This window comes from Hippocampus bargibanti, linkage group LG10 (genome assembly GCF_051943395.1).
Source record: "Hippocampus bargibanti isolate YZ-2025 linkage group LG10, ASM5194339v1, whole genome shotgun sequence".
Classification (NCBI taxonomy): domain Eukaryota; kingdom Metazoa; phylum Chordata; class Actinopteri; order Syngnathiformes; family Syngnathidae; genus Hippocampus; species Hippocampus bargibanti.
Genome location: NC_142743.1, coordinates 15,912,800 through 15,925,022, shown reverse-complemented (window position 1 = coordinate 15,925,022; position 12,223 = coordinate 15,912,800). Strand labels below are relative to the sequence as shown.

The 12,223-nt window shown below is 39.5% G+C and overlaps 1 protein-coding gene across 2 annotated transcripts in view; it reads right to left on the bottom strand.

Moving 5' to 3' along the window:
* gnav1 (guanine nucleotide binding protein (G protein) alpha v1) overlaps nucleotides 1-12,223 on the bottom strand; it is a 32,066-nt gene that overhangs the window by 8,180 nt on the left and 11,663 nt on the right. For both annotated transcript variants that reach the window (XM_089007249.1, XM_089007250.1), the window contains exon 5: nucleotides 8,803-8,931. In XM_089007249.1, the coding sequence (XP_088863375.1) occupies nucleotides 8,803-8,931 (129 nt within the window). The remainder of the gene's footprint in view (nucleotides 1-8,802; nucleotides 8,932-12,223) is intronic.

Here is a 12,223-nt window from a genome sequence, read left to right as displayed (position 1 = left end):
TATATATTTTTTTATTTTGGGAAAAAGTTGTCAGCCAAAGACATTCTGTAAAGTGTACGCCCGACGTAAAAGTTGCACGCCCCGGTCATCTGGGCAAACGTTATTTCAGACACTGGATAAAGTAAGAGGAAAGAAAAGGACGAGGTAGAAAAACAACTACATGGAACATTAATTGCAATTTAGCAAGATGAATCTTCCCACAATGATCAACATCCAAAAGTTTACTTTTCAACGCATGTTTTGCTTTGTACATACTGTGATGCTTTTCATAAGGCCGCCGACTCAAATCACCATCACCAATTAATTTCCACCTAATGCTAGCTGGGAGTAACACAAAGGCAGCTGGAAGCAAGCAGTCTGGGTTTCGAATTTGGACAGCTAAAGTAAACCACTAACTAAACTAAAGTGAGAAGATGACCGTTGGAATACTTTAAATCTTTTAATATCCTTACATGCGTTCAAAGACTGTGTTAATTGGGATAAAGCAAAACCAAATAAATAAATAGACTATCACAAAATTATTTCTTTAATGCCCCAAAAATAGTATGTGAACATTAAATACACCTTACCCAGAAAAATAGATGTGAAATACACAAACTCACATTCATTTTAAATAAATGTTTTCATGACCTACCACACAAGGGAGGACATATTTTGATCCTTGCAAAAAAGACATCCACAAGGACCAACACTATCTTGTTTTCTGGCCTTTTGTTTTCATCAACACGTTTCAATTTATCCAAAACACTGAAACACAATGAGTGTGAGGTCAATCTGATCAAAAAGCACAAAAAAAAAAAAAAAAAAAAAAAACAAAGGCGGAAAGAAGAGCAGGAGCTGGTCCCCAGTTGGTCAGGTGGACCATCTTTTATTGGAGCATCCTTGGAGCTAATGTAGCCATTTTTCGGGCGGGGGAAAGGAAGAAAGACGCGCATAGAGGGAAACAAACAATGGATCTGAAGCCATAAAACAGCTCTCTGATGGGAATATTTCATATACACTCATTTAATCAGTGAGGTTAATACAGTCTGCCATGACACAAATGTATTTATCTGCAATAAATGCAAGGGCAAACACACACTGTCTAAATGGTTTTCAGTCTTCCATCATCTCCAAACAGCACAATGTTCCCTCTCATGTATATGCTGAAGATAATGATCACAGGGCTTCATGTGAAAGATTGTGGGGAAATCGTATATGCTCATTACAAGAAAAGGTCCGTGTTCGAAAAGCAATGAAGTTGCAAGATGTTCTATTGTGCTTTTTTATCAATCCACAAAAAGGTAACATTAGTCAAAGAACACACAGGTTGCTATATAACAGATGATTGCCATTGAGGGGTTATTGTCGATCAATGGTAAACTAGAAAGAAGTACAGTAATAGCTCAGCTTACAAACTTAATTGGTTCACAGAAAGTGTGTGTAAGGCGAAAAGTTCGTCTGCCAAAGATATATTTCCCATAAGAAACCATTAAAAATGAGAATAATACATTCTCAGGTACCCATAAAACATAATTGTCTACTAAACGAGTCTTAAAACTACGCAAAATATACCTTATTTTATGTATAATAAATGTGCTATTGGATTGAAATTAAAGAACTAAACTGTACTGTAAAGTAGTTTTATTTACATTTGCAATGGTCGTTTATGTAATCGAGAGATGATATTAGAGTGAAGTTGCCGTGCTTTCTCTGTGATAATACCCTCACTCACACTGTCCCCTTCTAGCTGCTTTTTGATAATCCAAATAAACAGAAGTTTTTCAACGTCTTCGATTGCCTGAGACGTTGCTTAGACAACACAAAAACACTCTTTGCCACACGTAGCAATGGTCGATTTAGCATACTGGTACGCTAAGTCACACAAACGCACCTTCGTTTTCGACGATCTCCTACTTCTGCTCGACCGTAATTTTCTTCGGCTTAACACTAGCCTGAGGTGGTATCTTTTTCTGTCCCATAATAGCAAAAGTACTCCACTCTATAGCAAACCACATCTGCACTCAAAAGGGATGTGGAAAACCAATCCACCAGTGTGGTTGGAAGCCTTTTACTGAGCATCTTCATCTTTATTAAGTTCATGGGGTTGCTTGTTCTGTAGCCACAAGGGCACAAGCCAGGTCTTCTTGTGCCGGTGCCAAGCCCGAATAAATACATAGAGTTGTGTCAGGAAGGGCATCCGACGTAAAGGATTGGCCAAAAAAACTGAGAATCAAACCTCTGAAAATGGAGGACACTGATTCACTGTGGCGACCCCTCGAAGGGAAAAGCCGAAAAGAAAAGATTTGTTATTTAATTTTTTGTTGTTGTTTTGACTTCAAGATGGCGCCGCAAGAGTGGCTGCCTTTACAGCAGGTCCTGTATTTTGTTTTTCCACTTGTGCCATCACTTTACTACTGTGAAATGTAAATTCCTCCACTGCAAGTCTAATAAAGGCTAATCCAATCCAAACATTCATATAAATAAACATAACAGAGGGAAACTGTAACTTTTTTGTATTCATTTTCACATTTTTATTTCTTGTAAAGTAACATCACCTGGATGCACTCGGTAATTGCAATAAAAAATGTTCTTCTGTTTCTTTTTTTCAACAAACACAGCTCTGAAAAACACTATAATATGGTTCATTTTTGCAAATTTAAAATGAGTGTATTAACATATGATAAGCTCCCCTTGCAAGACCCAAGATTTTCCAAAGGTAAGGCGCGCACATATACACATACACCCCCCCCCCCCCCACACACACACACACACAATCTGCTGGGTGTAAATTAACAAACTCATTTATGTCTATCCTCAACATTTCTGCCAGACAAGAGGAAATGCGTGTGAGAGGCAGGAATTTGAGATCATCCTGTAACACCACCTGGGACTTTGGCCTCTTAATCAAACGTGACATTGTTGGTGAAATCAGCTCTATGTGCTTGAAAGCAAACACATCCTCACTAGTATTTTCTTTTTGAACCCCTGTATCGTGAATACAGAGATTGTTTTCTTTTTTAATATGTTATCTATGATTAATGGTAATTTCTGAAAACAAAACACATGCAAAGAATAAGAACAATGTAGCACGGAATCGTACAAGTTGCGTAAAATGTGCTTGAGAGTTATGAAAGGCGCTAATAAATGAAATGTATTATTATTATTATTACCTCTTTTTTCCCCCCGCATCTCGGTTCATGTTACTTGATTTTTGGTTACGTGACTAAAAGGAAGTCCAGGCAAGGATACACTTGAGCTTCCTGGCAAGAGACAAGACTCTTGAGCGCCTTCCTTCCATCGGTTCTACACAATTGGGAATTACTAATAAGAACACGGCTCATTTCTACATCCATGCTGCTGTGAAATGTAAATTTCTCCACTGCGAGACTAATAAAGGCAAATCCAATCCAATCCAATAGCAGTTAGCAATCTACTCCTACAACCGAAAAAAAAGCACCTTCGCTCATGTTATCTGAGCGCAAGTGTCTCTGTTGGCTTTAGCCATGCATGCCAATCTGGCATGTGGCATGTGTTGTCATATTATTATTTTTTTGTTCTTTTGACTTCAAGATGGCACCGCGAGAGTGGCTGCCTTTCCAGCAGCTCATGTATTTTGTTTTTATACTAATTTCATTCCTCTCTCCTCTTCCTTTCATAACTTTGCTGCTGTGAAATGTAAATTTCTCCACTGCAAGACTGATAAAGGTAAATCCAATCCAAATAGCATGACCGCGCCAACAAACTCCAAGCCAGTTTGCAAGCTGAAAGCTAGCCTGCCTTGAATCTGGAAAAATGCGTCTACCCCCAAGTCAACACTCGGCAACTGGTGGCCAGGCGAAGCTGAGGGTGCCGAACCACAAGAATGAAGGGCGGTCGTTTTATCTTGTAATGTCAAATTGTTTGTTGAGCAGTTTTGTTCCATTTTTGAGTGAGAAGTATGATGTAAGACTTACATCATGATCACTTACATTGTAAGTGATCCCTTTGCACTGGAAAGGAAAAAACGTGTTTATTGTGTTTTGTTCAAACCTTATCTTTGGTTCGAATATTTATAGTACATGCAGTGACAAATGCATTAAGAAAATTACTACGTCAAGCACATCTATCCCATGTATTTTGTCCTTATTTAAAATATCACGACCGGTGAGGAAGTGCGTGGTCTGATGAAGCCCCCCCCATATTGTGGTACTTAAAAGAAAAAAAATGCATTTCCCTGCCTTAAATTGATGTTTTCCACAGGCAACCATGTCGCTGTTGTTTTGACCCACCTGCAATGGAAAGAACGAGGCCCTTTAGCCTGACAGCTTCCACCATTTTGGAATCTCTATTTATATACTTTGAGCTTTTTTTCATTCAAATTTGACAGAGACACTTCTGTGTGCTGTGTCAAATATAAATGACATTTTACTTTTATTTAAAGAACTTGAATCTATATGATATAAAATGATGTAAAAGAATGCACTTGTGGATGACTCAGTTGGGGTGGGTGCAAAAAGTCAACCTTCATAGGACATAAAACCAATCCACTGATGATCAAAGTGGTTTCATGTTGATAGAATGTTTGATCTTTGAATATACCAAACAGAAAATTATTTCCCATTGCATTATAATTGCTATGACTGAAATTAATTAATGCAAACTGCTTAGAAAAACAAATGAAAGGGAGTCTAAGTCAAAGGAAGCGATACTGAGAGTGAAATGAGGGCCAGACAACCACCAGTGTGGCCTGCGCTCACAGCTGGGCACCACACAGTCCGATTCGGATTAGCCAGCGAATCGCTGGCAGGGCTGTTCGCTTCACAGATGATAGCATGCTCACACTGAGAAAATGTGACAGACGCGGGGAATCCAGAGGGAGGCTGCGGAGAACATTCTTCTACCAGAATCATCTTTGTGACAATTCAGGGAGTGCAAAGAGGCACATACTTGCTTCCCCTATCCAAGAAATGACATACTATAATAAAATCTTTTCAACTAGAAAAGTATCAACCAATTTCGCATTTAGCAGCCAACACAACTGTTCGTCATCAGATTGAGGGGTGATGTTTAGGCATTTGTTTATTGACTGTATGAGGAGGAGTGTCCTCCTCTTCTCCGGTGTGGTGACCCTCGCCAACAAAAGCATACAAGATGCAGGGAGAAATTACATTTCGTATTTGGTCTGACCACAATATAAATCCCAAGTCTTATATCACACAGATATAAAGTCACATTTAGGGAAGGGGGATTTTGGGTGCCAGAAAGAGCCAGAATTTTATCAGATGCAAGTCGCCGGACCAGCCAAACTATGAAAAAAAGTAACATATACAGTGATACCTCAGTTCACGAACTTCTTTAGTTCCCAGAAAGTGTGTGAAAGGCAAAAAGTGCATCTTCCAAACATTAATTTCCCATAGTAAACCATTAAAAATGAGAATAATCCGTTTCCTGGTCCCCATAAAACATATTTTTCTACTAAATAAGCCTTAAAACTACACAAAATATACCTTATTTAGGGATAATAATTGTGCTATTGTATTGTAATTAAAGAAATAAACGGTCCGGTTCATGAAGCCGTTTTATTTACCTTTGTGATGGTCGTTAATGCCGCCTCTTGATGATATCCGAGTGAAATTGTCATGCTTTCTCAGCGATAATATCCTCACCCACTGTCCCCTACTAGCTGCTTTTCGTTAATCGAAATCAACAGAAGTTTTTCAACCTCTTCTATTGCCTTAGACCATTGCTAAGACAACACAGAAACACCCGTAGTCACACGTAGCTTAGCATACTGGTACTGGCATGCTAAGTCACACAAACGCACACCTCGTTAGCGTTTTTCGATTATGTTCTTCTGCTCGACCATAATTTTCTTTTGTCTCCTCATCGGCTTAACACTTGCCTGTTAAGCCGGTCTCAAAAAAGAAAAGTATCCACTCCATAACAAACCACGTCTGCACTGAGTGCACTCAAAGAAAGTGGGTGTGGAAAAGTAGTCCGCCAGCCATTGTGGCGCTCTGTGTGTTTCCCGAAAACTAGTTCGTATGCCAAGATTATATTCTCACAAATTTAATGTTCGTAAGGTAAAAAGTTCGTTAGACAAAGCATTTGTAAGCCGAGGTATTACTGTAGTCCAAAGAAATAGCTATATATTTTTTACTTAACCGCTACAATCAGAGACAGACGCCTGAGCAAAATGGCCTAAAATGTGTATTCTTGTTGATCAAATCTCAGTAAATTATTTATTGTGATGTTTTCAAGGGTGTGTGAGCTGCTGCATGGTTTTATTTCTATATATTTATTGATTGTGATATTAGTTCTGTCCATGGCTACTTGCTATTCTCCCTAATATGGTTGTAGCTAGACTTTGACATTCTCTGGTGCCATAATGGATACATGTATACTTGCCTTGACGCTGGCAGGAGAAAGGAGGAAGCGCCCTAGACCATCTAAGCACAACGCAAAAGGACTCGCGTCGTCTTGTGTTTTTATTTGTTTAATTACTAAAAAGAAATCTGTAAAGCAAAAATCTATTTAAGTCTGGACGGGAACAACGGCACAGAAAATTTGCGACACACGTGCGAAAATAGAGCCAGTCCTAAGAAGTAGTAGTAGTGGTTTTAAAGAGGCATGGGGGTATCGTTCTTCAACATGATACACATCAGTGAAGCATAACAGAATGAACCCTAAATCAGCAACACCAAGAGACAAACAAACGGCATTTCGATGTTGACTCCAGTAATCTACTCACAAACTGACTCAGGCTACATTGTTTATATACAAAAGCCATCCTAATGTGTTTCATTATGATCACTCAATATGAGATGTGGGGATGAGGGACAAGTTAATATTGTGGAAGCTTCACAACCAAGGTAGTCCTCAGGTAGACATTACTAACAACAGAGAGTGCAAAATTCAATTTTGCTGTGATAAATATCCCTACAAAACATTGTGTGTATGGCTAGTGTGATGTGTCACAATAACACAACTAATCAGTTGAGCTAATTAACATGAGTCCAATTCTACAAAGAGTGGAAAACGTCCTCTACCCTTTTCTACTGTCTTTAACACACATTGATAAACATTTCATATATTCCCATGTGCATCAGCTGTGAGAAGCAAAGATAGTGGTAAATTTGTTCAACTCATTCTCTTTTGATTTGTCACTAAAATAGCAGAGAACAATTAGATCACAATATAGCTCACAAAGTACCACGAGGGTCTGCAAAATCTCTAACCATCCATCCGTCTATTTTCAGTACCGCTTATTTCTCATTAGGCTCGCGGGGGGGGGCTGGGCCTATCCCAGGCGTCTTCAGGCACTTGGCGGGGGACACCCTGAATTAGTTGCCAGCCAATCACAGGGCACACAAAGACATACAACAGTCACTCTCCAGACTAAGAAAAATTACACATTCTATGTCAGGAAAAAAAAGGGAAAAGAACCCTGAGAAAAGAAAAACAGATGATGTTCTCAACAACACAATAGATACAAATCATATTGATTTATATAGCACTTAAACAACAGCTGAAGCTGTAACAACCGATTAACATGGACAACTAAACACGTGTGAAAACTCTTAACTTTGCACACAAATCAGGCCAGGGAATAAATTCTGTTTTTCTGATCTAAACAGGCATTCTGTTGAAACATGAAATGATATTGACATAGAATACCTCCGATTATGGTGTCCCCTAATTAACTGATATTATTTTCTCAGTTTTTAGCAAATGCATATGCTTGACAACACATGCTTACGCTACCCTTTGAGAATTGAACCGCATCACAAAATGGAGATGCTCATATTTGAAATTCTCTGGTTTCATGAGTTTGGTCTTAATATGTATGGATGGACGGATTGAATTTATAGCCAAAGACAGGCATGCTTTGGCAACAATTCCGAGCACAAACAACAGCTGCAAGACAATGTAAAAGTCAAATAAATCAAGTGTGTATTTCATCTTTTTTCTTTCAAACCAATGTCATTCAATGGCGCAAAACTTAGCCTTAAAAAACTGGGAAACTAAAAAAAGGTAGAATATTAACATTGCATATTATTTTCATTTATATTCATGGATAGCTGACAGACAAACGATTGGTACACCCACTTTTAAGTTCTGACGGTGAAACATGGCTAAGCATCTGGGAACTCAGGGCTCTTTTTTTTTTTGGCTTTGTTGGTGGAATTCTTTCCCATTCTTTTTTGTGATGTAATACTTTAGTTGCTCAGCAGTGCAAGGTGTAGCGTCTAGAAATTCATGTTTTTACTCTTGTTATTTTTTTAATGATTCTTTGTAATGTGTATTTGTCATTTTAGTAGAGAGACCATAACCACTTCAATGGTCTGACACTCACGCCAGTATTAAAACCAGGCATTGTAATTATGATGGGAGCATTCAGCAAAGGCCGCCATGAAATCAAGCTCTGTCATCTGTCAGGTTGTCAAGACCATCAACAGCTTCAGTCAATGACTTTAGCCATTGATAGATGATGAAGTGGGAAGTAATATGGGACACTGGCCAATTGATAAGGGATGAGTATGATGATCTGACATCCACGCTCTGCGGCTATGCTGATAAGGCCACGACAGAGATGTCTTTGACATGTACGTTGTCGTATTGACTTATTGATGAATGAAGCCACCTTTCTCCATTTTACATCTGCGGCCTATCACACGGCTGTGGACAAAGATAAGCGCACCACAGCTCAAAAAGTGGAGTAACTTTTGATGAAAGTTTTTTTTTTCGGGACACGTTAAAAACCTTCAGTAATCAGAGGGATCAGTCAAACGTTTCAAAATGTCAAATAGAGTATGGAGGAAGAACATGTTTGCAGTCTACCTGAAAGTGAGGTGCTTGACTTTGAACTGTGTCTCGATCACGCCTGTCGTCCTCAACCGCACGCGCAGAACGTCCATCTCTGTGGGCACGTAGTCTGGAGACGAGATGCGGCTCATATTTTCAAAGAAACTAAAACAAAAACAAAAAACAAATTAATATATAGATAGAAGAGATAGAAGCAGTGAGAAAAAGTGGCGTAAAAGGTCAAAAACAGAGGAGACATTACCAAAATAAAATAAACAAGTAAATAAAGAAACAACCCGCAGACAAGCTTGAGATCAAAGTAAAAATGATGAATAAATAGCAAATGTGTGTTCGCGTGTGTGTGTGCAATGCACAGATGCACTGTGCAATGCACAGATGCACACTGTGCCTCTGTGTGTGTGCGTGCGTGTGCCTGTGCACGTGTACATGTGTGCGTGTGTGTGTGTGCATGTGTTAAACGGCTATTACTTGATGCAACAGTTGGAGTGTGCAGCGATAAGATTGAAGCCCCGGGCAGTGCGGTGGTTCATCGTGATGAATATTCACATCGCGAATTACCATTGTAACATTTCGAGGCAAACTTTGAAACACAGATTGGTTGGTAACACAATTAGGACAAGCAAATGTGCTGCGTGCCTTGCAGAAGTGCGGCCCCTGTGTAAACAAGCACACACCCGCACAAACAAGAGAACCACTGTGACATTCTTGACTTGTCATCCTGGATGAGTTTCTTGGACAACAAGATGTATGCTGCTGTTTCATAAACGCAACACAACACTTGAGAGGTTTCATAGCACAATCGACATCTGGTTGATGCTGATTTTGTTTCGATTTCAATCTGCGTTGAATGCCTGCCACCCCTGTTTTTAACTACAGTATTGGCAAATGTACATTTAAAGATGTTTTTTGCACTGTCGCCTGGAAGTTGCTGATGTGGGGGTTCAGTTCGGGCTCAATTAGTCTTTTAAAAACTCACCTCTTTGAGTATGGTTATTCGGATGTGTTACCATGCCAGTCTATAGCGTTTCCTTAGAAAAGCTTAGGTCATACCCATGGCTTCTACCAGTTTTCAAATCTAAAGTCAAGAATAATGACTGCTATTCTGGTAAGATCAGAGCCTTATCATCAAATGGTAAGTAGTTTAACTCTATTTGAATGTTGCTGGGCCAATGACTATTTTGTCTTTGCGGGCCTTTTATCAAGCATCTTCATCTTTATTACCCTACGTTTATCGAGTTGCTTGTTCTGTAGCCACAAGGGGACACAAGCCAGTGTCTTATTGTACCGACCCCAAGCCCGAATAAATACAGATGGTTGTGTCAAGAAGGACATCCGACGTAAATGCTTGGCCAAAACAAAAATCGGAATCAAATCTCTGAAGATGGAGGACACTGATTCACTGTGGCGACGCCTGAAGGGGAAGCCGAAAGGAAAAGAAGATTGCGTTTTACATACGGCAATTTGAAAGTTTGGTTCGGACTTCAGCAAGCATCATGGGATTTTGATTTGAAGTTTGATTTACTTTCATGGTGTGAATAAAATGATGTGGCGGGCCAGATTTAGCCCCTGGGCCTTGACTTTGACACCTGTGCTTTAACGTAAACATAATATACTATTATTTCCACCATACTCCCAAAGCTCCTTCACAAAACTCCTCTGAAGACAGTTGATGGTCATCTTGAAATGCACAAGGCGCAAGCAGGCTGGTTGGGCAAATTTTCACGCTCCCTTCACAACACTGTTGAGGGTGGAAGAGCTCATCCACGGCCAGGAGGTAGACCCCATCTGTAATCAAAACACATACTCTGGTCCGCCTAGAAAGAGGCACTACTAAGTCCAGTCTGTCGACCCTGGGGCACTGTCCCCTTGATGTTTGTGCCATCTTGCAGTGACAGTCAACAAGGACAGTCCCATAAAATCCAGAGCTCTTTTTAACCATCTAAACTACCCCAATCCAATAATTTGGTGAGTGCCACTTCTCCCCGAATTCTACATACTCGTTAAAAAAAGGTCAGAGAAACTGGCACTTGGAGATTGTGAATATTGCATATACATTTTTTTGTACAAAACACATTGGAGAAAATGGACAAAAGTAAATAAAATGTCAAAAGATACGTTAACTTTCCCACATTAATGTAAAGTAATCATCTGCAGCCAGTGATGGCCAAGCGGGCGTGTCAGAACTGAAGGCTTGATAATTATGTTAATTTGCATTAACCAAGAAAAATATGTGTCTTGCAATTGGCAACATATTATTATTATTATAACAACATTATTTGTAAAATCCTCGACACGTCTCTCAATGTCAAATTGTGAATGTCAATTACACTTTGATTCAGTTCAAAGTAACAATGATGTGTGAGCTGGCTTCCTTTGACAAAGACTAAAATATGGACAAGTGGCGTTTGGAAAGACAAATGTGTTTAGCAATGACGTACTTCCTCTTGAAGACCCTGAAGCTTATTAAACTGTGTGAACGCAAGCAGATTCAGGCACAAAGATGCATTTGAGGATTATCTCTGCCTTAATGACGCAAGTCATCAAAGACACTATGAAGCGTTCGTGTAAACGGATTCTCCTTGCCACTGGGACAAATGCAGACGTTCATAGACTTCTTAATATTGTGCATGTGAGTATACCTGAATATTAAACTAACTGTGATCGCCATCAACTCATTCCTTCTCCACCACATATTGTGCTTCGTGTCAAGCTTGAGCTGGAATATGCCCCGCTTGATATTGCTCTCTGCAGACCTTTGACTGATCACAGTCAAATGAAGGACCAATGTAAAAATAAAATGTTGACAATTTTTCCACATAACTGCCACACTAGAGGCATTACATTACAGCCAGATTTTATTTACACATGCCTTTCATAGAGAATCCACTGAGGTGTGACTAAGCAATGCACATTTAGATAATTGACAGAGCGTAATGTTAGAGCAGACGTCTGACAGGTGTTTCTATTGATGAGGTATGTCCTTCAGAATAGTTTTTTTTTTCTCTGGCGAGTGCCAGTTTGGATACAAGGTACATGTAAACCAGTGAGCTGTCTGTGGGATTAAAATACAGTAATCATGATAATCATAATTGCAAGGCTCGTACAAGAGGTGGTGTTGAGGCAATCACAGACATTGCATGAACATTGGTTATAGAATGCCCCATAGGAGAAAGAAAGCAATGGTCTCAGTACCAGGAGGAGGAATGTGTGCCTCAAGGAACTGGATGGAAAGCACAAAGGGTGTTAACGAAAACAACTAAAACAACACTAAGTGACTTCATCAACAACCTCTGAAAAATTGTTTCCCAAACTTGATTGATGCCGCTTATTTCACTTTTGAAAACCACGAAAATGTCACAAAGTGTAAAATATATTGAATTAGAGATGGGCCAGTATTAAAATGGGTATAAGTACAAGTCAATGTCACCCTCTCATT